We start from the raw sequence: 25,805 nt of genomic DNA, 5'->3' as shown, positions 1-25,805 counted from the left end.
ATAAACGTGGCACCATGGACAAATGGCAGAGATGACAGACACTTAATAAGGAGCTGAATTTGAGAAATGGCAGCAAGTGAACGACAAGAATAAATGAGAGAGCGAATGGGAGGAATAAATGATAGGAGGGATAGAGCTGTTCTCCAGCCAATCACCACTGTAGGTGTTTTCATTCTGTGCAAGTTTTTAGGTGTGGAAGGCTGCAAGGGTGACGGCACTCACTGGAAAATAGAAAACGCAGCGACACGCACACATCAACAGTTTTCCTTGAGAGATGAGACAGGTGTAGGAACAGTTTATGACTTTTGTTTGATCTCTTATACTCCTGTTTTAATCTAGTACTATAAGACTACTTTTACATGTGGGCAGTTATTTTCATAAACGGACCACCGTTTAAAAAAAACCATCGCGCACAACTATCAGTTTTCAGAAAAGTGTTCATTTATGCGTACCTGTGTAAATCGGCCGTCAAGAACATGCCAGACCAGTAGGTGGCAGTGTAACGAGAAGCTCAAGCCCACGTTAGCCAATCAGAATCACAAATATAGCAACAACAGCAACAAATCACTTACTCTCTCTTCTCTTCCTCACTTCCTCGGCTGCCTAAACCTCCGGTTGTCTCAGTGTACATGCAAACGGAGATTTCCAAAGTCTCCACTCTGGCCGGAGGTTTTAGAAAGACTCGTTTTCAGAGACGAATTATCCGTTCGCGTGTATATGAAGGAAAATCTCAGTTTGTGAAAAATAACCATGTAAGTGTAAACAGGTCTTAGTATTAATATGTTTAACCTATGTTTCCTATTTTTCTTTCTTAACTTTTCTTCTCTTATGAACCTTGTTTTTGACTTGTTTTTCTGCCTGCTTGCAGTTCTGAATGTCAGAACTATGTGTGTACATTGTACATGTCCAATGAGAAGTATGGGCCTGTTTTGTGGCTACGGGTTAAAGGAACAAACACTAAAGGAAGGGAAGTAATTGCTCAGTTTTTTTCGATTGAATAAATATTGTATTATTGTACCATCCGATCTCCCTGAAAATTCTTTGATTAATAAAAAAATCCACAACGCACACACACTCACACACACACACACACACACACAGACCCACACACACACACGTGCGCACACAAACACCCAAACACACAAAATACACACACAGTTTTGGCAGAGGCTGCCCTAACCTTCACACACATAGCACCCTGGCCCAAATGAACAGTATCAGTGAGCGATGGTGACCCACTGGTGCAAGAAGAAAGAAAAAAAAAGTTAAATCATTTTTCACAATCTTCCCTGATGCAAACTTCTCTGCAATGAGAGTTCAGATATAACATTTTGCCTCTAAGCAGTTTTAGTTTGTGTTTGGGGAAATGTGTCTGACTTAGAATTTACTAGATGAAACATATTCTGTTAACGTAAGCATAAAATAAAAGCCTTGGTTAAATCTAGAAAATATCTGTATAAGAGTGGGCTCTTGTTCAAAGAAGACGCTAAGACAAAAGACCCTAATTAGTTACATTATAGGAAATATAGTATTTAGGGTTTTTTAGAGCTATATAGCAGCTATGCTGCTGCTTTAATTTGGTCAATCTTTTTTATTATTATTTTGTCTCTGAGACCAGGGACTCTCTGATGAGTGGGACTAAGTATAATTATTCAATGAATGCACACCTGAGTCTTTTTTAATTCCACTGTATCTGACAAAGAACAATTTGGGCTCAAACGTTGCAATTTTACAGAGGGCGTTGGCCAGTGTTGTGAGTTCTCCTAAGACACAAATCATCTCTCTACTGTAGCTGCCATCAGGATATCTCATCAATCTGCCTGCCATGATTGCAATGTCTTCTCTGTTTGTAGTTCCGAGGAATATGTAAGAATAATCTTCCACGAGTCCTCAACAAGGACATCAAACAGACACAGGAATAATATTTTCTCTTCTGCTATTTTCAGACGTCACTGTATTCTACCTCCCCCCCTTTGCTCTCCTCTGTCCTCGATTTTCTCCTCCTGTCTCCCCTGAAGGTAAACACTGCCAGCAGCAGTAGTAGAAGTGTCACCCGAGGTCATCGTCTATCACAGTGAGCAGCTACCGCTCTACAGCAAACTCATCCATCCCGCACTCTCATCATCGGCCTAGTGCACTCATTACCACAGACTCCTCAATAGAGGATAGGTTCATAGACGCTATGGCTGCATAAGCTTTTAAACAGGGTGATGTAACTGATAGCAATTTACATATACAATACACCGGAGATATGGGGGCTGTGTAGAGGCAGAATTAACATTTTGATCTTTTTTTCCTCCTCAAATCAGCTAATAGAGCGTAAACAAGATTAGCATACAGTTTGTGTTTTGGTCAGTGGGGACTATGGTTCTATGATGACCCCATGAAAGTATTGTAAAGCATTTTATGCTAAACCCATTTTCTGTATCATTTACAAAAATCAAAACATAACTCAGCATCAGTCTTTGCCTCAGCTTTGAGCAGACTTGGTTCTTGTTCTAGGTCTCACCGGACAAACCCTTGCCTTGATGCTGGCCTTGGTCCAGGTTTTGTTGAATTATAAGCAGACTAAAGCAGGCTGAGTGGAGCCATATCCATTGTGTTGTTGAACAGCTGGGCCTGGCTGCCAGAGTATGCAATGAGATGATCGATAGCTTAATGGCAGGATTTCAGCCTGTGTTTGGGCTGTGTGGCACTACATAATGTGGAGTGGGGATAATTATTTCATCACAGAGATTAGTGACTGGGAGAACTTTATAATTTTACATTGGGCTCTGTAGAGGGCAGAAGATGATGTTAAAATGGAAAGAAAATTAGGTAGAGCTTTCACATCAGGGATCCCTTACAAATGATTGGACTATGAATACAAATCTATGGATTGCCTATTCTCCAATTGAGGTCTTTTTCAACTTACTATGGTGTTAACATGGACCTTTGACACCATGTGTTTGAGTCTTCCTGTTTTAGTGAAGGAAATATTCAGCTGCCCTTACAATAGAAGATAATATTGTATAGGGAATAAAAAACGTGATTTCCATAGTAACTGATAATAATAGTAACAGCAATACTGAGACATTGTCTACATTGAGCTGTCTTACTTTTAAAACACTCATGCGAAAATTACTTGCAGCCACACTAGCTTTTTCAGGTCATTTTCGCAAAAACTTGTTTGCATAGTGAAACACCTGAATGATGGAAAGATGCCAAAATCTCTCGGGAAGGTTTTCATGGATGGGTTAATCAATTGGGAGACTGCAGTTTGTTTCCTATTTTAAACAGTGAGGCATTGTTGTTGTTCTTTCCTCTACTATGCTCATTCCCTATAACTATAACCGTGTACTGTGCTTGGCATTGGTTTCAGTTCATTTAGATTTACAAATGGAGGCAGACAGAACACCAGTGTTCTGCTCGGTTACTGGTTTTGTCAAAGGAGACTGTTGGCTTTGAAGAAAGCATAGATACTGTAGACAAAACAGCTTGAGTTTCTCATTGGAAAGGGCTGTCTGACTTCAAGGTAAAGCGGGAAAATTTTCTCAATATTGTATATATTATATTGAATAGTATATATCAATATAGTATATGTTATATAGTATATATCAATAAGTATACATATATCTATCTATATATATATATATAGATATATATATATATATATCTATATATATATACTTTTTCGATCCAAGATGGCGCCGCTTGAGTGGCAGCTTGTTACAGTAGCTCTGCAGTTTTATACATCTTTTTAGTGTTATTTTACCAACTCATGCTATATTACTCTAATTACACATTCAATTTAATCTTAACGTCACTTACACTGCAATATTGTTTCTTGTATCATGGCAACCGCACTTTAAAATATCTTTATTTGACGCCATTTTGCTCACTCAGTCTACCATATTATCATTGTCTATTGTTTGCCTGTATTTCTTGTGTGCTTACCTGTTTGTGTGTTTTTGTTTTTTGCTGTTATTGAAAAAATGCTGCTGCTGTGACAACAAAATTTCCCCGTCGTGGGATGAATAAAGTATAATCTAATCTAATCTAATCTTTTTGATATTGATTTTTATTAGGTGGGCCTTTTTCTTCGGTAGCCTAGCTAAAATATGTTTCGTAATGTACTACTGTCCACAGCAGTACATTACTTAGATTACGTGTTGATACTACAGCCTGCTTCTCCAAACTAGGGGTGTGCCCAGCTCCATCTACACTGACTATAGTTAAGTAACTCATACAACTCGTGAAAGCAGTGAAGCAGCAAGCTGGCATTTTAAGATTTATACACTGGAAAAGTTGAGTTTTTGAGGGAGAATTGTAGAGAAAAATGTTTTTTAAATAAATCCGGTAAGTGTGGACACGCTCTTACAGTACATACTTATTTTTGTTAATATTAAGATAACATGTCTTACATTTTATTGATGAAGAAAACAGGAATCTCTTTAGTTTGAGAGAAAGTCAATGTCTTTAAAAGGGCTTCTTATAACCCATGCATTATCTTTACAGGATTAATGACATTTAATAAGGTTATAAAGCCCATTGGATCTCGGGCTAAACAGATCAAATTGACATGACTGTAATTACTAAAACAAAACCGGTCACTTGAGTATGATGTTTTACGGAAGAACTTCAGGTCGTTTTTCTATGACATTACACAAAGGAATATGGATTAGGCTGCATTTCATCAGTGGAGAGAACCTGGCCCTCAATCAAACTTACTTATACAGTACTCTGTATATTCTATTGTGTGGTTGCTGTTCAATTTGTTCTGCTTTGTTGACCTTAGATCTAATAAACCCTTTGGTCAAAGAGAGTGTCAGCAAGGTGATGGTCTCTGTTTCATGGTGTAGCTCAGCTGTGCAGTGAACGTCCTCCGGGGCATAAATGGAGGTCATAAACTCTGATACGGATATTTGAACACATTGAACTCTAACTGGCCTTGCTCAAACAAGGACACATGCTCTCCCCTGGGGACATTTCAATGAACAGAATTAGAAAATAGAACCTATTGATTTCTGACTGTGTTTAATGTGATTGCCATGGCTGTGTTTTGTTAATTTAGGCTGTATTTCTTTCTTTGACGGTCATCATTTGAAAGTCAAAACATACAGATTATGTTATTCATTCATATTCTCATTTAATTTTAGTTTTACAAAAAGAGGAAGGAGTTGTGTCTGGGTTCTTGTTTTCTCATTTTTATTTTTTGGAGGGAGCGTTAGTAGAGTAAATTGTCAGAATCAGAATTGAAGTATAATTGTGCACAATCTAAATGAAATCCAGCAACAGTACGCAAAATAATGAAGGGGAAAATGTGTAATCCAGGATTAGATTTACTTTGAATGGCCTAAATCCAGTCATTGTGCACAGTGGACTTTTCAGTGGTGACAGACAACAGCAATGTGGCCTAACAGTATTATGGATTTGTATGGATTACATATACATATTTAACAGAGAGTTATAAAGTTGCAAAGGAGGCTTTAAATAGTAAGCACAAGTTCTGACAAAAAATGTTATCCTTATATTGTGTTGTGTAATTTCCTCACAATGAACACTTTATGGATTTAGATTTAAGTGTCAGCATTTCCTCCATGTTCTGAAATTAGTCAATGGCTGAAAAGCTTAAGTGAATTGTTTCTGAGGTAGATGTAACCATCAAGTAGCAAACTGATTAAACTGAGGTGTTTGTATTTACTCTAATGTTCTAGCTGGTGTTGCATTGGATGCCAGTTTGTCATTGATAGTTTGACACAGCAGTGCTTTGGCTTGGCTCCAAGTCTAGGCTGAAGTAATTGACACATTGCCCACTGGGGTTTGTGATTAACTTTATTGACACACAGTATAAAGGGAGGTGGGTGTATGTCATTGGACACAGTTGGCAGAGCTAACAGGCCTTTCAAGCTGCCAGTACAAAATAGCACTGATGATTTCAGGACTGCCCAGTGAAATGCCTGGATAGAGTAGATTTAGAAGCACAGGCATGGTGAGTCTCCTAAAAGCTGCTGCAATTTCATCTGCATCAGACTTACTCTAATTCATTTCCCTTTATGATGCCTGTGAAGGTTCTCCTTCACCCAGATCATAGGTATCCAAGTATTGAAAAGTATTAGAACATATACCTTTTACAGAACTGGAACTGGAAACTACAATAACGGCTAATATTCAGGATATCTCTGCCTCTACTGCACCAATTCATTGTGTCCTGATGGTGATGATGGTGGGTTATGTACAAATGAAAAAGTGTATTACTTTTTGTAGATTTATGAACAGTCAGGGAGACCGTAATCTCACCCAGTAGAATGTGCTCCTCATGTAGTGCTTGACAGTTGCCCGGGTTCAAATCCGACCCATGGTCCCCTTTACTCTCTTAAAGATATCCTGTTGACTTAAGGCCATAAAAGCCCAAAACAATAAAAGAAAAAAATGAAGATGTGCAAACAGTGATTTGTTTGGTTACCCCAACTTCATAAAAGTCCAATACTAAACCACTGTGGTATCCCTTAAAGGAGAATTACAGTTGTAATGTTGTACTTACTACTAGACTAAAACATGTGATTAGATTGATTGTATACATGTTCGTCCTGGGCAACATGTGCCCCAAATCACCTTTGTCATGCTTGATCACAGTCATGTCCCACGTAGAAAACATGAATGTTTATGCTTTTAATGCAAGAACTGAAAAGTATCTGGTTGTCATACTACTGTCATCTGTCCATTGAAAGAAAATAGAGCTCTCATCAAGGCCCTGACAGGGGCCTGTTAACATGTCAGGGATTGTAAAAAAAAATACTGTTTTAAATCCCTTGTGAGCTGTTTTTGGAGGGCCAGAGTTTCTAGCAGCACTCCAGAGCCCACCGATTGCTTCCATGATGTGAGAATTTGATTGACAGGTTCAGTCCTCCACCTTTTACACTGAAAACACTCCCACGTACACACACAGAAGGTTGGCGTTTACTTTGTTAAAAGACACCATGATGTCGTTAATTCTGTGAGAGGAGCCTTTGATGTAATTAACAGGAGACGAGGGGTGGCAACCGCGAAGTCAAGTAAATCATGTCACATCCCCCTCTGCAACAGTCATACACACAAACACACTCCCTCCCCTCTAGGCCCCTGTTGATAAAGTGTGTATTTAATTAAAAAATAAAAAAACATCCGACACACACTCATCCACAAACGCTACTCCTGGTTTCCAGTCAGTACATGCAGGCTTGATTGGTATTAATACTTATCTCCAGAATAGACAGCTTCTCAATTGTGTTTTTTCCTCGGCTGGCTAATTTCATGAAGAGCATAATTACAGCATTTTCAGTTTCGGGCCCTCTGCAGAGTTATGAGGCTGACAATCTCTGCATTGCAGCTGAGAGTGTTTTGTATGTGTGTTTTCCTGTGTGAGTGAGTGTGTGTCTATGTATCCCAGCTTGCTTGTGAATGTGCAATTGTGTTTTTGTGCCTAAAATGAGAGGGAAAATTAGAAGGTTATGTGGGCGACTAATGTGAGAGACCATTTCAGCCTAAATCCAAATTGGAAAAGCAGCTAAAATCATGACAACTGTGTATACCACATATTAGACAGCAACTCTTGTGCAAATAAGGTTGATTTACTATAATGGCAAGCCAAAATATATTAAGATAACATGGGTGCAAACATTTTAGTGTAGGCAAACTGATACCTGGTCCAGAATGTGTTCACTAACAGTGTGATATCCAGTAATCTGATTTACTTGTCTGTCTCTGTGGTGTGTGTTCCAACAGTAGGAGGATGAAAGGCATGTCAGCACTGATTAGCCCTGCCGAACTGGCACAGTTTGAGTAAATGTGTGTGTGCGTGTATTCGTGCCTGGGCTTTGGTCACTCTCCAGTAGGGAGATCAGAACTGCCCTAAGGAGGTGGCCATCTTCCCATCCTTCTCAGTTCCTCCTTTCATCCCCCCTTATATCTTTCTCTTCCTCTTAGCGGTGCTGCTGTTTCCATCCTGATAGCTCCACTCACTTTTCACTCAAAAGCTCAGTAAACAGTTGCCGTGCATATATGTATATATGCACTAATGCACAAAAGCGCCTTTTCAGCAAAAGCAGTTTGTGTAAATCCAGATGCAGGCAGCTCATCAGCGATGCTCTGTCAGCTTTGATAATAACTTGGGGCCTTGAGATGCTGTGGCCCACGATACTTTGTCACAGTCCTCCAGGTCTGCAAACACAGGTCACTGTTGCCAGTAAACCATCTCTGCCTTCACTGATAATGAGCTCTGTGTCCTCAAAGATAGTCTATGTAATGTGGACGGGTGCCAGATTCCCTTGAAGTGTAGAACACCGCACAACTTCTGACACCAACAGGACAGCTGCTTAAGTCCCGAGCACACATTTCCAATGACTAATAGAGAGTCATTAATATTTAGTCTTGATTAAATGAAAATGTTATGTTGCCCAAGGGGATAATATTCATGCCAGCAGAGAATAAGGTAAAGGAAAGAATGAGAATAGTGAGTATCTAAAAAGTTGCGTAAGCAAGTATCAAAGTTCTACAGGGTAAGTGTGTAAAGCATATAGTGATTAAAAATGTTCCATGCATTTTAGTACTGAAGATCATAAAACATTTAATTATGCCAAATAGCCAAATAGTGATGATAACCCCAGCAAATAAACTAATAAAGAAATAGCACTGCAGCATCCATATCCATTAGTTTGCATCCATTAGTTTGAAATGGCCCCCCTTCAAGAAGACAGATATTTCTTCTGACCATAAATCTACCTCTTAAAGCGTAATGTGACGCGGAGACACATATTTAGCTAACAGTTTAGCGCAGTAATTAGCATTTGTGAGCTCTCTGCCAAGTGCCAGCCACCCAACATCTGTTCCTCTGCTGCCGCCGGGGCCAACTCTTTGCCCTAGTCCCTCCCTCCTCCACCAGCCATCTTTGCCTCTCCACAGGTGGCAGAACACTTATCAGGTCTGGAGCTAAGTGATAGGCGAATGTATAAAAAGGAATAGGGGGAAAGCGACAGGTCTGTTGCACCCCAGAGCTGTTTGAGTTTTCATTTGAGTCTTAAAGGGGGAGTTCCTCCTACTGCAGTCACCTTGACCTGTCTCCCAACTCACCCCTGGGCTACAATTAAATCACAAGGCGTTGTCTGGCCACCCAGCCTCAGCTGTGGCCATACGCCATCAACAAATCTTCAGCATGTTCACCCTGATAGGAAGTCTCTGCACTTGCCTGTGTGTATTTGATTTATTTCGCGCTCCAATGGTGATGGATTTTCCATTTGCCTATTTTGTACGGTGGTGCACCACTGAGAGAAGCAGCACATCAAGACTGTTGCATCTTCCGTCAGTCCCCGTGGTACACCGTTTGCTCAATGCCATTATATGATTTTGCTCGCCACGATTCTCCATATTGTGGGGGCCCGTTTAACTTTGATAAGTCATTGTTCTGGCAATGCAGAGGGGAAACTCTTTACAGTATGCAAACTGTGTCGACACCCCCCTCCCTAGTATCTTATTTTCTGTTCTCCTTTTCCCTTCACTCTTCCTAATTTTGCCTGTAGCTCCTCTGTGGGCAAATTATCATTTTAGAGCGCATGTCCCAACAGAAAGGAAGGGTGAGGGGGGTGGGGGGAGGGAGGGTTATGACAGAAACAGGATGAAAGGGGAGAGAAAGGGGTTTGTGGTAGAAAATAAAATTGCTCTTATCAGAACTTGCCAGGAGCATTGCGCACACAAAGCTGCTCAGGAATCCAATTTAGTCTTTGCTGTTAGTTTAAGTGATATCAGTGCAATTAGCTGTCACAGGTCATAGTGTGAGCAGGCCTCGTTAAGTGATTTTCTGAATCCCACTGGTGGAAGCGTGAGGGGACGTCAAGTTGCCAAGAAGAAAAAAAGAAAGAAAAAGAAACAACTTCCATCACAAACTCCCTAAATGGACCACTTAGTTATACGTCCTGCTAATAAGATGCCAGCTGCCTCTTAGCTCTTTTGTTTTGCTCTTGTCAGCTTCTCACTCTGGATTTAAATGGGTTTTCTTCCTTTTGTATTTGTATCTCTTCACAAGGGTGACTTTGAGTGGTAGTTGTTAAATTTGAGCCTAACTCGCTATTCCAGAGGTGGTAGATCTTTGTAACTTAAAGCTTCAGTGCATGAGTTGTTGATATTAATAAACATCTGTTGCGTTCAAGCCATTGCCAAATGAGTTGCTTCAAAGCTAATTAAGACTATCAGCTCCACACAACTTTCTCTGGATTTCTCAGTATGGTTATGTTTAGAAGAATATGGCGTCCAGGGACTTTCCCGTGCAGAGGCTTGAGTGAAGATAATGACCTCTTCTGAAGAGTCCATCATGATTTTTTTTATCCTCCATGTCCTCCATGAATAGTAGCAGCTGCATGGAGGATGCGTGGGTGGGGGTGGGTGCGCAGTCACTGAACGCTTGTATCGTGTGGCTGCGCCGACAGCTTAGTTGTCATTACTTAGAATTCCTCATGGGGGCTGCAGAAGCAACGCACTATAGTTTTAATGTTGTTGGTATAAACTCCAGGACTGGGAACATTGGTAAGAAAGAAGTTATATTGACGTTCACATTTGCTGTATCTATGTGTATTTGTGATGCAGAAGAGTAGCAATCACAGACATTTTGGTGTGTAATGCCTTCCTCAATGTGCAGGCTCAGCGTTATACACAGTCTGTCTAACCGGAACCACCGCCACAATCCCTCTTCACAACTATTAAAACAAATCTAATATTGTCAAAAGAATAGAGCACACAGAGCTGATTGAAAGGAAATCATGTGGAAAGAAAGAAAGAAAGAAAGAAAGAAAGAAAGAAAGAAAGAAAGAAAGAAAGAAAGAATGAAAGAAAGAAAGAAAGAAAAAGAAAGAAAGATATTTTTTAAATGCATAAATAAAACAAATGTATAAAAATGAAATAAATGAGGTGAAAATGAAAATGTAGGTTTTGTTTGCTACACTAGAAACTCATTTTTGGCCCTTTAAGGGAGTCACTGGGTTGTGCACATTATTTGTTTTGTTGGGAAAATCACCTGTATTAACATAAAATGCCAACAAGATTATATGTGATTATGAGTATAATGTAGTCCCTCTTCATAACTGAATACTGAACAGTGTAATGTCTAGCTTCCACGTAAACGAAGCTCTGGGACTGAAGAGTCTTAGTTAATGGCTATTGTTTCATAGACTTCATTCCCCTTCTTCTTCTTTCTCTCCAGGGGAGATCTGTGCATTTAACATCCACGGGCTGGAGGCTCCGTTTGAGGCAGTGGTACTCAACGGTACGTCTGGCGAGGGCCAGCTGAGGGCCAGCGGCTTGGTGGATTGCGAGGTGCAGAAGGAATACACCTTCATCATCCAGGCTCATGACTGCGGATCTGGCCCCGGGGGCACGGAGGGCAAAAAGTCCCATAAGTGAGTAAGGCAACAAAAGGGTCTGACAGAATGCATAGCAATTCACAATTTGCAGGCAAAAAGCAGGATTTCTAGGTTTGACTCAATGCTTTAGAATCAGTGTTAATTTCAGTTTAGACCTGGCGGGCTTGTACAAACTCACTGACAAGGAAAGACCACCAAGGTAAATTAAATAAACAAGATTTTCCATAAATCATATACAAAATGTTTGGGATAAATTATTTAAAACTACAAGTACTTTGTATAAGTACTATGTATAATTCATCATTCATTTAGACAAAAGCCTTAAGTCCAATCAAATTATCAACAATGCTAGAAAACAATGATAGAAAGTATGATAGTTTCAATATAATGACAGTGGTAAATAAAAGCAGGAACAACTAAGGATAGAAAGAACGCTGGCTGGTAAAAGGTTTTTAGGCCTTACCTCCCCCCCCCTTCCCACATATTACATTATTTTGAAAGGCAAAGACGCTTTTCACATCCCTCCTGCAATCTACTCAGCTGCAGCAGAATCCCAGATTGTTCTGAAAAAAAAAACAGCGCAGATATGGCACCCACCTTCACCTCCGCAAGTACCAGTAGACTACTTCCAAGAGGTCAACTGATAAAAAACACTTGTCACACTTGTTGGCCCTCCTTAAAGTACCTTTTGTCTGAAATTTTCCCCCACTCTGCCTGTTATGCTGCACATCTCCCCTCTGTGTCTCATTGCTCAACCCCTTACTTCAGCTAACAATGGAGCCATTTACTGAAATCTATCGTCTTTTCTAGCTTATAGATGCTCCTACACACACACACACACACACACACACACACACACACACACACACACACACACACACACACACACACTGACACATACTGTATACTCACTATAAACTTGGAATAATGGCAGCAGGGATTTTCTAAAGTGAAAACAACGTTTCAACCCTGCTGGTTCTTCCTCAGGCAAATGTTGGACACATTTGATAAAGGGATATACAAAGACCTTACATTGACCCACTTACCCACCATGTGACTTTAATTAGTTTGATTAGGTCTTGAAAGCCTAATTGCCCCACTCATAACTCAATTAAGAGAACACTTTCATACAGGTTTTTAACAGACTTAAACATCTCAAAAGAGTGTTTTTAAAATTAAATATCCCCAAAGAAGTACATAACATTGCTATCCACAAAAAAGAAAATGAAAAGAAAAGGAAACAACAAACAGTGGAAGGAACAAAATATTTGCTGTGTGTGTGTGTGAGACATTCTGTGGACAGGGCAGGGTGATGGATTTGTGCTACTATTTCCATGATGTTGATGATGTTTTATATTTCCCTTTTAAGCACCTTATTACTTTGTATAAACATAACTCACTGCTTGCTGTGACGCAGGCCCAGTTTTGTTGGTACAGACAGGCTAATGCTTGAGGGAAAGTGAATTTGGGGACACTTTAAATGGCCTGTCCTTTTGCTGGCAACTCTCAAAGGATGAGGCTGGCCTTTTGCCACACTGCTCTCTCGATCCAATATAGAAGGAAGCTAACAGGAAAGAAGGAAGAACCTCGCCTAAGGCTGTGCTCAAATTACACATGACACGTCAACAGCAGAGAAGGAAAGCAGTCAAGAAAATTAGCAGCTAAAGAGGACAGCGGAGAGGATCAGGAGTGACAGTGGATTGAGTTTAAAATTCCCCCTGGATCCTCTATTCCTCTCTGCTTTGCTTACTACTGGCTGCCCTACTTCTCCCTTCTTTATTTTTGCCTGGCAGACTACAGCTCAGCTAGCTCCTGCTGTCCAACTCTGTCCTTATTTCTGTCATTTCTCTTGTCTCTGTTACAGACTCCAGTGTTTGAATATTGTGTCAGACTGCCTCTGCACTTCTTTCTCTGCCCTGGCTGTACAAATATGTCAAATCTGTGACAGAAAACCATTGTTTTATATTTTTTTATACTTATAATGTATTACTCTCTTTGTTGATCACTAATGGGGAAATTACAATTTACACTTTGTTTGTGAGAACACACTACACACAGCCCTGAAATACACACACACACACACACACACACACACACACACACACACACACACACACACACACACACACACACACACACATGCTCAGGTGCTCTCAAGTCCTATACTGTACATGCACCATTGGAGTGATGTCAGAGTGAGTGGACTGTGATAGGCACCCTGAGCAGTGGGGGGTTCTGTGCCTTGCTCAAGAGCACCTTAGCAGTGCACAGGAGATGAACTATCACCTCTCCAGCTACCAGTCTACACTCTATACTCCGGTCCAGAGACTTGAACTGGTGACCCTCCTAACCCAGCCTGCATCCCTACGAACTGAGCTACTGGCATTTGCAAACAAATGAAATGTTGTTTCCTTTTTAAAATCCCATGTCAATACAATTTAAAATCCTTCTCCATACTTTCAAAGCCATCCATAACCTTGCCCCTCCATATCTATCAGAACTCCTACACATCGCCGTCCCCTCCCGCTCCCTCAGATCTTCCTCCTCTATCCACCTCACTGTCCCCCATGCTCGACTCATCACCGTGGGGAGCAGAGCCTTCAGCCGCTCTGCTCCCCAGCTCTGGAACTCACTCCCACCCGACCTCCGCAACATCAACTCTCTCCCTCTGTTCAAAACTAGACTAAAAACCCATCTGTTCCAGCTCGCTTATCTGTAAATACACTGTTCCTGTTTTGTTCTGTTTTTGTTTGTTTGTTTTGTTTGTTTTGTTTTTTGTTTTATTTGTTTTGTTATTACTACTTACACTTTTATGTTCCCTGTATCTGTCTCTTATTCTCTGTAAAGCGTCCTTGAGTGTTAGAAAGGCGCTGTTAAATAAAATGTATTATTATTATTATTATTATTATGTCAACCTTTGATAACGTGCATCATCCTGCAGTAAAAGTGTTGTATTCCTCCATTTGTGGTGACTTCGTCAGAGACCACAGCAACGGATGGCTTCATGAACACTGGCTTTAACGTCTGCCATGGGCAATTTTAGACCCTTTTTCATCTCAGTCCCCCTAAAAATCATAATGTTAAAAAATACATTTTAGTGCTTTAATTTAGAGTTTTTGCGAACTTGTGACAGAGGACAAACAATTACAGGTTGAAAGAGCTTAAAATATGTTTAATATCCTGTGTCGCTGTAGCCAATTCTTTGCACCTTTAACCCAATCAAGGAAACGTAGTGTTGGCCAACCAGAGGAAGTTGTGCCAGAGCGCAGGACCGCAGTTATGAAGTTAAACATTGGTAGTCCCCAAAGAAGAAGTTGGTAATTTCATGGTGCAGATTAGAACTCAAATTGAAACGTAAGCAACTAAAATTGCTGAATGTTAGAACATTGTGTAAAATTGGTTGTTATTACGGTGACTTATAAAGTGTCAGGTTTAGTTCCATCATGATTTTTTTAGTGTCTAGCTCAGAGATTATTGGCCAATGAAATTACTGATTTAGCGGGGGGGTTAACACTTTTGCATGGCACTGTTTCCGTGTGACATTCTCATTAGGGACTGAGCCCCCTTAAAGGTCAGATCCTAGAATCTCCCCTGACGACTGCCTTTTTCTGAGTCAGAGCACTGATATAACAGTGTGCACATTTGCTAGATCTGAATCACATCGCTTCACTCTGTCCTCTGAGATATTCCACTTGGTTGCCTGTGAAAGCTTTAGTCACTTGTCAGCGAAGTGCAAAGCTCAAATGAATTCACCTTAAACTCCTTGAGACTTTTTCTGCTCAGGTCAGCGTTAAATGAAACACAAATTAATCTACAATACTGTAGGCTGACCTCTGCCAAATGATGAATTTGTACTGAACTGTGAAGTGTAATGAGCCTTTGTTGTAAAGAGCCATAAATGTGATAAATGTTCATTTGGTATCCGTCTATTTATGTAACACAACAGTGATTCAGCCTTGACTTAATGAACATTTTAATTGGTATCCAGTCTTTCTGAAAAGAAGCATCTGGTGTGCAAAAACGAAAAACAAACTCAAAATTCATCAATAAACAAAAAACTGATGACTGCATACTGGCTGTATTTTTTAGAAATACAATGATGCAGAGGACATGTATGTAACATTTACTGGAACAACATATATATGATCCTGTCAGAGAGTGAATAAGATAGATTGATTGAAGATTTGTATCTTTAGTCGTGGCATGGCTGTACGAGTGGCAACGTCAGTCAGTCAGTTGCACCAAATCCAGACTGAAATATGTTATTAACTATTTGATGGCTTGCCATTCAATTTTTGGCATTCGTATTTCCTATTTCCCGTACCTCCACCATGAGGACATTTACACTTTTGTGTGAAATGTCTATCCAAGGTCCACGATTAAAGGTTCTTTTTTTGTCATCTGCACAACAATAACAGATATAGTTATTGGCAATGGAATTCTTAGGCCTCAGGCACCTCTGTATGGATTTCTTCCTGCAGTGCTGGGTGTAGAAGTCCCCCATTGATGGCAGCTCAGTCCTGGTTATGTCCCCTGTGAGTCTGACGGATTGTGTTGAAATTTGGTGCAGACTTATATCCCTCTCAGGATGAATTGTAATCACTTAGGTGATCACTTCACTTTATCTCTAGCACCATCATCACCACCATCAAAACTCCTACTTCAGATTTAATTTATGTTGGCACAGTGATTTCCAACTTCTGGATCAGAAAACCCACATGGGCAAACAAGATGATTACCAGGATAGGACACAAGAAAAAACATAAATCACATAAAATGTTTGGTTTTTCTGACTTTTCTCTGATATTTATTTCTCTGTAAAATACTGTATAGTTCAACCTCTGTACACCTCTAAAACATTAAAATGATAAAGCCAGCACTTTTCAGGTGAAAACTTCCACACTTCCAACTCAAGGAACCACAACTATGAAGGAGTCAAATGCAAAAAAAAAATAAAATAAGGTTAGGAACCACAGTTTTAGGGTAACATAATTACAAAGCAGATATATATGTTTACCATTGTTTGAATAGAATTCCCAAAACTATCCAGTGTAGCTAACCACTGAGCCTTTAAAGGTCTTTTGTGGTGGGCACAGTTAAAACAACCTTATCATCTCACTAATTAGCATCTGAAGATGAGAAGTTTCTCCGTACTGTTTGTACCTTGCTTTTCCCCACACACCTTCCTCTGTGCAACTTTCTGCTGTTGCTATGGAGTAATTAGACATAAGGGACATCTCACTGTCTTGCAAAACATGTCATATTCATAATCCTTCCAATGACTTGCAGCTGACCGCGACACATGTATTTAACACTGGCCCATGGGGTTAAGTATCTGAAGGATATCGGGAGTGGGAGGGGGATAATACACTCGCAACAGGGTTAGGTTCCCCCAAGGTTGTGTGTGTGTATGTGTGTGTGTGCAAATGTGCCTGTGCGAGAGAAAACAGAAATAATTGAGACACAGATGTTTTATCGTGTCTGCGTAGCCACACATTCACACACATGCTCTGTGCTTGGCAACGCAGTAGTTATTAATGTCATCATTAGTGAATCTTAGAGGCCTGTATGTCCTAACCTCCCTGCAGTTGGGAGAGGCTAATTATCTCACCGAACATCAAGATGAAGGACGGGCATGCGCACACACACAAGCGCACACAAACACACAAATTTCAATTGCTGACTCAAATTCACACTGATATACCTACATTTACATATAAATAAGACAAACACCGTACCTGGGGATAGATTTTGCATCTCATAACCAACTCGCACACATACACATAAACAAACACCTGAAGACACACTCAACATTAACAAAAAAAGTCACTTTCTTATGAGTAAAGAAGTCGGCCAAAAGCTGTGCCTTGTTAGCATAAGCTGTCACGATAGATTTCTGCACTGAGAAGACCAGGGGACTCCACAAAGATAGTGCTGCTCTGTCAATGTGTCGGCTCTTTATTCTACCAAGAATCTTACTTCACGCTTGTCACACTTAATGCTAATATGAGTGAAACCTCATTCTGTCAAAACCTGTTAGTTGACGTGATTATTATTTCTGGCAAGAAAGAAAAAAACAGTGTAAGGGATATGTTGTTTATCTTCAGCTAACAAAATATAGTAGGAGAGTATAGTCTCCGTGTTTCAATTATGAATATGCATCAGCAGGAACTGCACCATCTGTGCTTGTCTGCTTCAGTTACCAGACAAAAGAAAGTGACACCCGTTCGTATTCCAGATTCAAACCACGATCAGACGTTTGCGCACGTATTAGCTTAGAGGTTTGTCAACAGAGTCGGCCAAATAAACACTGAGTCATATACTTGTGTGCAAATATGCTCTTAAATCTTTTCTCCATGTGCATCAGATTCTCTTTTATTTCACTTTTTCTATGTTCCTCTTTTCTGTGGAATGATAGTCCTAATCATTAATGATTTGATCCCTACTATGTGGTATGAAGAAAGCAAGATCTACACATGAACTGGATCATGATGCATAATAATCACCGTGTATTGAGATTACACAGGCCCCCATGGAATTTTGTGGTAGTGCCTCTGGGTGCTAGTCGATATGGAAGTGGGATTTCTTTGCATATTGATGAGGTTACCATTCCGTTGTGCCCCATTGGCATAGTTACGGTTGTATATTTCCATTCTAGTCTAACACAAGGAAATTGATGAGTCAACCTCTTGGCTAATTCTTGACAAAGATTAATTGAGTCTTTTGCTTTTGTGTGTGTGTGTGTGTGTGGGGGGGGGGGGGGGGGGGGGGGGGGGGGGGGGGGGGGGGGGGGGCGTGCGTGCGTGCGTGTGCGTGTGCGTGTGCGTGTGTGTGTGTGTGCAGGCACTCATAAATGACTCTGAGTGGCTGTTTGTAGTTGAGTGTGTGAAAGTGTGTGGAACAATACTTACCTGGCATAAACATGTATCACCTGGCTTTAACATGCAGCTGTTATCTGATTGTGTCTGCTAATTATTTAGCTGAACCAGAATCACACCTGGCACAAAAATACGTCTCCTCTGCTCACCATGCATTTCGTTCTCTTTTAAAATATTGATCTTTGAAAAGTGACTGCAAAGGAGCTACTTTATGTGAGGCTTTAGTAGCAAGTTTTATTAATCATAAAAAGCAGGTGTGCAGTGTCGTGAGAAGTGGGACAATGTAATCCATTTCTTGTATTTGGCAAAATTCTGGCTTCAGCATTCTGAATTAACTGTAATTTTCTTGTACACTTTTTAAGAAAGATGCAGTAATCTTATCGACTTAACACTTAGGCATAATTTTAAGATAAAAACTGTTGATGAATGAGGAAGAAAATATGTTTTCATGACCTTGTTCAAATGGCAAATCAAATTTTCTAAGTCTAAAATCAATCCGAGATATGCTAACTGCAGTTTGTATTTCTACATTTGATCCTACATGTACGTTTTATAGAATCTTTATTCTGCTCCTTAATGTTAATATGTAAAAGTACCCAGGAGCTTCTTTTCCATCCTCATATCTAAACCAGAGAACGTAACGTTTGTGGTTTTAAACACGTTGACGTTGTGAAACGGTCACAGTTTGGTTAGGTTTAGGGATCAAATTAACCTGTGACAGCTGTCTCATATCAACATGCAGGTTGGCTACATGACAGATATTGTATATGCAGGTTAAATACTGTGATTTACATCTTCATCTATTTGCATAATAACAGTTTTTAACTATTAACTTTTGGCACACAGCTTGATGCCTTTCACTCTTTCATGTTAGCGCTCCTCTATGTCATGAACAGCATATTGTAATACAGTCCTGACTGCAGAAACACCTATTTGACACGTTATTTGACATTGAGAAAAACTTTGGTATAGCTAAAATTATTTATTTTAAATTGTGCTAAAAAATGTTGCTCTCCATTGTTAGTTTCTATCTATACTTATACAGTAACTATCTGTCTATGTAGCTTGTCTAAAAGTATGCTTGTACTTTTTGACCATACACTCTGTGTTCATTCCAAAGTAATGGTAAGTAATGCGCTACAATTGATTAAATTCTGCACATAGCTAGTCATCTGTTGCAGTGGAGCTTTACAGTAACTTTGGTTTGGTGGATGTAAAGTGAAATCTTAAAACTCACTCTACCCAGGTGTACAAAGGAATTTTAGAGTGATATGTCCATGTTGATTGTATAAATGCTATCTCTCTAGGCAGTCAGTTTGCATATAGTTGCTTTTAATCCTGGAGTTGATATGGTTTTATGTGACCACACTCTGTATTTCAGTGCAGAGTGAAAACAGGGTCATAGATTGGATGTCCTCTTACACTGGATCAATGTAGCTTGTTTAACCTTTGTTTGACTTTTTTCCAAGTATCCATCCCTGTGGCTCTGGTCTTTATCCACTTTGTGAAGTGGTGTTGTGATCATTCTCGCACACATTGGGTCACTTAACCCCCCGCTGTCTTTCTGTGTCACTCTGACGCATTGTTGACCCCATGCTTATGAGCTGAGGCTTGTCATGGGCAGGAATGGCTGGGGCTCAGCTTGGCAATGTTCCAGCAACATGAAACACACACACACACACACACTCACACACACACACACACACACACACAGACACACACACACACACACCACACACACCCACACACACAACACCACACACACACATCCTAGCCCTAAAGAGCAGACGTCTGTTTCAGCCAGATGTGAGCCATCAGTAGAGAAACACACACTCACATGCACACTCACAATGAGACATATTCACAATCATTGCATTTATAGCAAGGGTGTGCATTAATACATAATCACACATACACATAGCAGTCCGTTCTACAAGCCCCAGAGGAGTGGAACATATGTTTGCCCCCTCACCACTGGGGAGTGTGGCAATGCAGGGGGGTAATGTTTATGAGAGAGCCTCATTAATATGACAAAACAAGGCTGGCTGAGGGATTTACTGCACACACTGGTGCTGCCATCATCTGTCAGTGTTTCTTATCACCATCTTTACTGCTGTTAGCATCGCTGTTAACATTCCACCAATCCTAAAGCCCAGTGATTAATCACCGTCTTTATACGTGTTCATTTGTGTATTCTGAAGTACTCCGACACTTTAAGAGGCCCAAGAACCTATTTCTGAAGCAGTTTCTTGCTACTAACAATCACACCTACAGTACATGACACAGTTTTCTGTAAAAGATAGAGAGGTTTTGTTCATTTAACATGAACATTTTTGTAAATGTGTTTTTGTGTGTGTTCTTCTCACCGCTTTGAAGTGGGCAAAGCATAGTTGGAAATAGGTGACGTCACCTTCTTCACTGTACCAATCACAGTTTAGCAACGTAAAAGTAGCAATACCACAATGTATAAATACTCTGTTACACTCTGTTAAATAGGCAATTGTAATGCTATATTAGTGTTTTCATACCAGCTACCATTGAGGAGCTAATTTTAGCTAGTTAATGTACAGTTTGGTTGTCTGATGTATGTATAATAATGAATCATATTTTAAAAGGCTTATTATATGTTTTGTATGTAAGATCGTAATCTTCAAATAATATCCAAAATAAAATAGTAACCTTAGCTGTTAGATAAATGTAGTGGATTAAATGGTGAAATGACTCTGAAATGACTCTGAAATGTAATGGAGTCATAGTTAGTCAAAGTAGCATGAAATGGAAATACTATAAGTTGACTACTATAAATTGTGCTCAAATGTCTTTATTTACTACCTCCACTGCCTCTGTCCAACTTATTTGTCTCTGTAGCATTTTTATTCTAGTTTTTATTTTTTATTTGTTTGTTAAACTCTATAGCTGTGCTTCTGTTTTTGCGTAGATGATCAAAAACAAATGGTTTCCTGCGTTTTTGAACTTGTGACAGGGAGAGATAAGGCAGTGTGGAAATCCATTCTGCGTGGGCTCAGCCTCCCAACAGTCTCTCTCTTTGTTGTACACTCTCTATCTCCAGCCAACCACATGTTTGAGAGATATTTACAGCTTCTTTTAATAGGATAATTTCACTGTCATTACCATACTGACCGGCTAATCCTGTAAACCCCATACTCATCTCCGCCCCCTTGTCTCTTAAAGCATAGCAATACTTTGTATTTGCCATTCAAAGCTAAAAACTGTATTAGTCTGTCTACTCGTCATCCATCACCGGTTGTCAGTCATTGAATTGAAAGATTGATTATGCAATCTGTTGCCTTCTCCCCGCCAGAAAGTATTGATCAAAGCATTTTAAAGTGATTAATGGTGTGTTTTTTTATCATGTGTGACTTAACACAAATTACTTATGGAATGATTAATTAGTGAAGGTAAGTGCGCTTGGAGAACTGTGCATATTGTAGATCGATAGAGCCAGGGGATTATTTTATAGGAACACAATCAAAGCAATCCATTGGGTCGGGTCAGACAGTGTATCATGCAAAGCACAGTGTGACCACTGGTTACTAAACTAATTAATCTCCGTCAGTGAACTGCTGCCATTAACCATCCAAACTTAACAATCATCTGAGAGGCTGCAGGAATAGTAGTAAATATCTTACTCCTTCCAAGAATTGCACTTTCGAGCAAGGCACCCAGTCTAGTGTCGGGGAGACAGTTAAACTCCTACTCCTGTGATGTGGAATCAAAGACATATTTACTCTTGAGTTTGTAATGATTTGGCAAAATGCAACACAGAATAGTAAGGACACACAAAGAATTAAGCTCTTGCACATGTTGCATGCTCACATTTGCTAACACATAAAGGTACAATCAAGACTGATGAGAATTTTCATTAGTTTTACAGATATTGGTCGTAAACCAAAGTGGTGGACATAAATGTAAAATAAAAATAAAAAAATTAAATTTTACCTGACGATGGAGTTTAAGGAAAAGTCAGAGGATCACAATGTGTATTAGAATTCATCCTGAGGGGATATCATTTCTGTACCAAATTTAATGGGAATCCATAAAATAGAAATTACACTCAAAACCACAAATGTCAATGTCATGGTGGCGCTGTAGTTAAAGCCAAAAATACCTTTTCATTCAATACCCATTTTTAATACCTAATACATTTCATCAGTGTCAGTGAGCTAATAAGCATGAAGCATGCTTCCACCAAGATCTAATAATGTTTGTGATTGGCTGTCTAACGTCAAACATCGCAGAGGCAGCCATAAAAAACTCCACATTATGCAGAGAGACGGGGCTCACGTAGTAGGTGCTGAAAAATAAAATAAAAGATTTGTGCTGTAATAATGTTGTAGTTTCTTTGTGTTTTATAAAATTGGTATCAAAAAAAATATCACTTAGGAACCGGTATCGAAGTCAGTGTATTGGTATTGGTACCAGTATTGGACATTTTTGAATGATACCCAGCCTTAGTGAAGTCTAATCTAACTGATAAATTAATCAAAAGCAGTCACCTTTTATGCAGATGAGACTATTCTACACTAATCTCGTCTTTCCTCCTCTCTGTTTCCCCTTCACGTCTGCAGGGCGGTGGTGCATATTCAGGTCAACGATGTGAATGAGTTTGCCCCGGTGTTTCGGGAGCCTCAGTATCGAGCTTCGGTGACGGAGGGCAAGATTTATGACAGCATCCTGCAGGTGGAGGCCACTGACCAGGACTGCTCCCCACAGTACAGCCAGATCTGTAACTACCAGATCACCACAACCAACACACCCTTCGCTATAGATCGCAACGGTGAGTAGAAGACAGGAAAAGATAGGCCTACATGTTGATAGCGTCCAGAGAGATGCACAGTTTTGTATTAACAGGGATTCTCTTTGACGAAGCCCTAAGATATGTCAGTACTTGTCACAAAGAAACCTTGTCATTTCACCTAAACTGTTATCAACTGTGTGTAACATCAAGTACATTGAAGTTTTATTTTGTGAAATGTTGTCACTTTGTTGGTGTACAGTACCCACTATGCATTGTTTTGCATCGGTTTGAAATGTGGCACTCTTGCTCTAAAAAACCCATCCAGCTACACAAATGCACTTTACAGCCATAGGAGACATACTCACAAGCCCTCAAACACTACAAATACACATACTTGCATAAACTCTGGGAGCAAAACTTAATACTCTGACAGATGTCTCTCCCCAGGATAAAATTCTCTTTCCAAGGACAAAGTCAAGTTTTGCCCAGTAAGGCATCGGTCACCCCAAATCAGATCACAGAAGTCTAAGCACAAACAAACATGACAGGTAGAGATAAATGCTAAGAAAAATACATAGACACTTCTACCTAAAAATAAAACTAAAAATACCTTTACATATGGACTTGACTCTCCTGAGTTGCCACTTGCATTGTAACTTAGTTTCCTGAATATTACAAATTAAGATTCCGTTGTGTGTGTGAGAGAGATACCCACACAAATCTGTTAAAAGATTGGGTATTTTCTCCCAAATCATATCCTCTGCTGACCTTTTGGACCTTACTAGTTTGATGGGGGACACACTGAGCTTTGCCGTTGGAATTATAACATTCATATTTCTAAATAGTCCATAGATTCTCCTTTTTTAGTTTCAACACTCTTGTCTGGGAGCGCCTACAAAGTCAAGTAGGATAAAATGTATTCCTTGAGTGCACACTTTAAATCCAGATTCAAACTATTTGATTGTCAAGCTATTTAAATACGTCTTGCTCTAGTGGCTCTTCTAAACAATCTGCATGTACTTTCTGTTCTGGTTTTTAGGAGACATAAAGTAGATTACTTTTTAGGTGTTTGTTGCTGCCAAGCGTTTCCCACTGCTGAGGTGTTGCATTTAAAAGGTTGATTGGGTGAGGTTAGGGCCAAACTGCACTGTGAATGATACAGGAGGGAGGCTGCTGCCTGAGTGCTCTTTTTCCTCTCTTCGCATTTGAAGAGGTCTCGCTCAGCCATTGACCACTAAGGAAAAAGCTTTGAGAGCTCTTGAACTCAAGAGCACCTGAGAGAGAGTTGATGGAGGGAGGAAAGGAGGAGTTGTCTGTGTGGGCAAGAGTAAGTGCTGTAAGATTATCAGCAAGAGAAGTAGAAAGAAAACTGTATTGGGCATAAACAAAACTAAAAGGATAGAGTTGGTGATATTCTATATTTTGCTCATTGTCAAGGAATTATGATCAATAGCAATAATGAGTAATCTTTATTACAAGTAATCCTTTTGCCAAAGCCAGATTTCTTTAATTAATCTTTGGCAAAGATCTCCATTGTTATATGAAAACTATTAAAAACAACATGTGAGTAACATTTGCTAAAATCTACAGTGCACGGCTGTTTTTGGAAATGACTGAAAAAATTAAACTATGTACAGTGGCCATAGAGCTGCTAACATGACTAATAGTAAGTATTAAAAACACATCAGTGAGCCACACTGTTACACTGCGTGACATGTTCATTGCCATGAATACCATACACTGTCCTGGTATTGTAAATACCCACTAGCACACTAAATGTGTATTGATCCGCAACTTAAAATAGTCCCCAAGAATTGCCTACATTTTTAATTGACTAAAGTTTGCTAAAAAACGCAGTGCTTTTCTGAAATTACTGAGCCTTTATTTTTAATTTGACATTTATTTAGCTGACTCTTTTACTCAAAGTGTCTAATGACAAGTGCATACAAAAGTGAATCCAAAATATCCTTGCGTCGTAGCCTAGTGATCGGCACTATCAAAGTCCCGCCCATACACCCACCTGACCAATCGTGAGTCAATCACAGCTGCCAATCGTTGTATTCCCAACCCCTGAGGACAATCATGTATGGGTCAAGGTGCAGTCTGAACAGATACATTTTGTGTTTTCTGCAATGGAAGATGGGCTGAGTTTCTGCTGTTCTCCTGATGTCAATGGCGAGGTCGCTCCAAAACCAAGGAGCTCATCGTGGACTTCAGAAAGGAGCCAAGAGGCACGCACGACACCATCCACATCGATGGAATGGCTGGGAGCGTGTCTCCAGTTTCAGTTTCTGGGATCCACATCTCGGCGGACATGTCCTGGTCAACCAACACCTCCTGCCTGGTCAAGAAGGCTCACCAGCGCCTCTTCTTCTGAGGACACTGAGGAAGAATCACCTTTCCTGACTATCCTGGTGAACTCTATCGTGTGCAATAGAAACATCCTGACCAACTGTGCAACAGTGTGGTATGGGAGCTGTTCTGTGGCAGAGCGCAAGGCACTGCGCGGGTGGTGAAAACCGCCCAGCGCATCACCGGGACTCCACTACCCGCCATCGAGCACATCCAGAGGAAACGCTGTCTGCACGAGCTTCAGCATCCTGAAGGACTCCTCTCACCCAGCCCACAGACTGTTCTCTCTCCTGCCCTCCAGGAGGCGTTTCAGGGTCCTCCGGACCAGGACCAGCAGACTAAAGAAAATTTTTTTCCCCAGAGCTGTCTCTTTATTGAACTCCATTCGTCAATGATCCCACTCCCCTCATATACTGATGGACTCTCCTCTCCCTCCTCACACCTGCCTCC

General features: G+C 40.2%; 1 protein-coding gene and 1 long non-coding RNA gene across 2 annotated transcripts in view; one reads left to right on the top strand and one right to left on the bottom strand.

Annotated features, from left to right (window-relative positions):
* LOC116687152 (uncharacterized) overlaps positions 1–2,038 on the bottom strand; it is a 12,681-nt gene extending 10,643 nt beyond the window's left edge. The window contains exon 1 of the long non-coding RNA XR_004331472.1: positions 2,025–2,038. This is a non-coding gene — a long non-coding RNA (uncharacterized LOC116687152). The remainder of the gene's footprint in view (positions 1–2,024) is intronic.
* Positions 1–25,805, top strand: part of LOC116687151 (calsyntenin-2) — a 222,789-nt gene that overhangs the window by 121,402 nt on the left and 75,582 nt on the right. The window contains exons 3-4 of the mRNA XM_032512334.1: positions 11,207–11,402; positions 22,834–23,042. Of these exons, the coding sequence (XP_032368225.1) occupies positions 11,207–11,402; positions 22,834–23,042 (405 nt within the window). The remainder of the gene's footprint in view (positions 1–11,206; positions 11,403–22,833; positions 23,043–25,805) is intronic.

Source organism: Etheostoma spectabile, chromosome 3, assembly GCF_008692095.1.
Source record: "Etheostoma spectabile isolate EspeVRDwgs_2016 chromosome 3, UIUC_Espe_1.0, whole genome shotgun sequence".
NCBI lineage: Eukaryota > Metazoa > Chordata > Actinopteri > Perciformes > Percidae > Etheostoma > Etheostoma spectabile.
Note: the sequence above shows the minus strand (reverse complement) of the source record. Positions and strands in the feature narration are given on the sequence as shown.